We start from the raw sequence: 2,214 nt of genomic DNA, 5'->3' as shown, positions 1-2,214 counted from the left end.
ATGTCTCCGCATGATCTTTGGAATGATGATATCGCGTATGTCTTCTCTACTCATAGAACGCTCATGCAAAAACTCGGTATATGGCCGTTGCAAAAAAAAACGGTATTCACGATCATGCAATGGAGTTTAACAACAATACTGCAGGTATGTTAGCAGCAGGAAAAAAAAATTATAAAAACATATTGCAACAAGTATATAAATATAACAATTCTCAATTTGCAAGAATTAATGTGTCTAAAAAAATTATAAAAAATTTTCATATAAACAGTTATTAAATTTCTAAAATAAATATACATTTACAATATATAATATTTATATATTATTTGTGATAAAGTAAAAACTATAGATTCAACAAGATCTTTTTATTAATTTTGTGCTTTATTATGGAATATTAAATTACTAGAATTCCACAGATGTATTTTATTGATTTTTTTTTGTATATTTACAAACTACATACGTACAAACCGTATTTTCTAAGGCAAAAAGATCATTATTAGTTGACGATATTCAGCTTCCTATTTATGGAACTCCCTGTAAATCATCGTGACGCCAGTACAAGCATAGAAACTATATTGTACTTCACATGCACAATGATTTTGATATTGAAAAATCTCTGTATTATTGCCAATCAAAGAAAGCTTGCCAGGAATATTGACTCTGCTATCAGCGATTGGTTGTCCGCGAAGAATGATGAGGAATCTTATAAGATCATGAAGGAATATGCATTTAAGTCCAGAATGTTCACTTTGGTTATACTATACTCAGGTTTCATATGTACTGCTATTTATATGGTAGCTATTATAGTCATGAATGCGAAACAAATATTTCTACAAAACACAAATATATCAGGTAATATATAATATTTATGTCTGAGAGACCCATTTTGTTGAATCAAAGAAATTTCTTGTTTGGATATGGGCAAACAAATTTTTTAATTGATATAACAAAAAAATTTAGTTGGAAAATTTGGAGAACGTGATGAGATAAATGAGTTTGTTATCGCAACAATAAAATTTTATTCAGATAAACAATTCCATGCAAACAAAATTATTTCTTAATGGAACATTTAACTTTTTTCCTAACATAATTTTCATTAAATAAATCCAAATTACATGTTTAGCCAACAAAATTGTTCAATCAAATAATTTTGTTTTATTTAACGAAATGAGTCCCTCAGTGTGTATTACATTTGTTGAATCATTCTTATATGTATAAATAAAAGTGTGATTTCAAAATATTAACTCACAAAAATAATAATAATTATAAATACCGATTTTTTTGTCTGTAACATTTACATAATAAATCTTATTTTAAAAAGCACGTGATATTATTTTTTGATAAATTTTCTAAAATTATATACTAAAAATAAATCTGTTTCACATTATTATGTGTTATTTTATGCTACTAATTGAATTGCTTTTTAAGACATATTGGGAAATGGAAATAATATGTTCATATGTTCATATAAATCATTATCGCTACTATTGCACTACTACTATACTTTTCAATTTTTTAAAATTTTTAAATCATTTTGAAAAATTTGAAATTATTTTTCTATTAGTATTTTCTTAAATTTTTGTATTTTTTATTAAAAAATATTTATAAATTATGTATATTTGAAATTGTAGTATATAAAATTAAGATATCAAAATAAGTGCCATTTATATTATATTATTATATTTATTATATTATTACTATTATATGTGTTGTTTATTATATTATTTTGCATCTTTTAATGCATTATTTTCTACTTAAATTTATGAAAAGTAACTATATATTAAATTATAATATTGTTATTTTTAAGATTTGTCATTTTTATCTTGTACAGGCAACAACAATACAATAGAATGGATGTTTTTAATCCCATCTGGTGATTTAAATAAAAAGATCACCCGCTCGCAGTACGCAATCCTCATTCTGTTTCAAATTTTTGAAGTAGTCACATTATGTTTAATGCAATGTGTTTCGGATAGTTTTTACGTTAACATTACATTACATCTCACTGGTCAGCTGAAGATTCTTAAAGTGAAATTCAAAACATTTGCAAGCAAGCCCAATACCGTGATAAATAATCGGAAGTATTTGTCCACATTGATTGACAGGCACTGCAAATTAGCGGAACTCAATCAAAACATAGAAGATACCTTTCATCTGATTATACTATTCCAACTCGTCATAATAACACTTTTGCTTGCATTGCTGGGTACTGTATGA

At 25.6% G+C, this 2,214-nt stretch overlaps 1 protein-coding gene across 1 annotated transcript; it reads left to right on the top strand.

Moving 5' to 3' along the window:
* On the top strand, positions 1–2,214 carry LOC126850605 (uncharacterized). The gene is made up of 3 exons (XM_050593747.1): positions 1–144; positions 498–765; positions 1,829–2,214. The coding sequence occupies exons 1-3, from the start codon at positions 1–3 to the stop codon at positions 2,212–2,214; spliced, it is 798 nt and encodes a 265-aa protein (XP_050449704.1).

This window comes from Cataglyphis hispanica, chromosome 6 (assembly GCF_021464435.1).
Source record: "Cataglyphis hispanica isolate Lineage 1 chromosome 6, ULB_Chis1_1.0, whole genome shotgun sequence".
In the NCBI taxonomy this organism is placed as follows: Eukaryota; Metazoa; Arthropoda; class Insecta; order Hymenoptera; family Formicidae; genus Cataglyphis; species Cataglyphis hispanica.
Note: the sequence above shows the minus strand (reverse complement) of the source record. Positions and strands in the feature narration are given on the sequence as shown.

Bases quoted from the DNA above. Each gene is read 5' to 3' on its own strand.
- LOC126850605 (XM_050593747.1), top strand. From the start codon at position 1: ATGTCTCCGCATGATCTTTGGAATGATGATATCGCGTATGTCTTCTCT. The intron at 145-497 runs GTATGTTAGCAG...GATCATTATTAG, and splicing joins GTTTAACAACAATACTGCAG to TTGACGATATTCAGCTTCCT. The intron at 766-1,828 runs GTTTCATATGTA...TATCTTGTACAG, and splicing joins TTTGGTTATACTATACTCAG to GCAACAACAATACAATAGAA.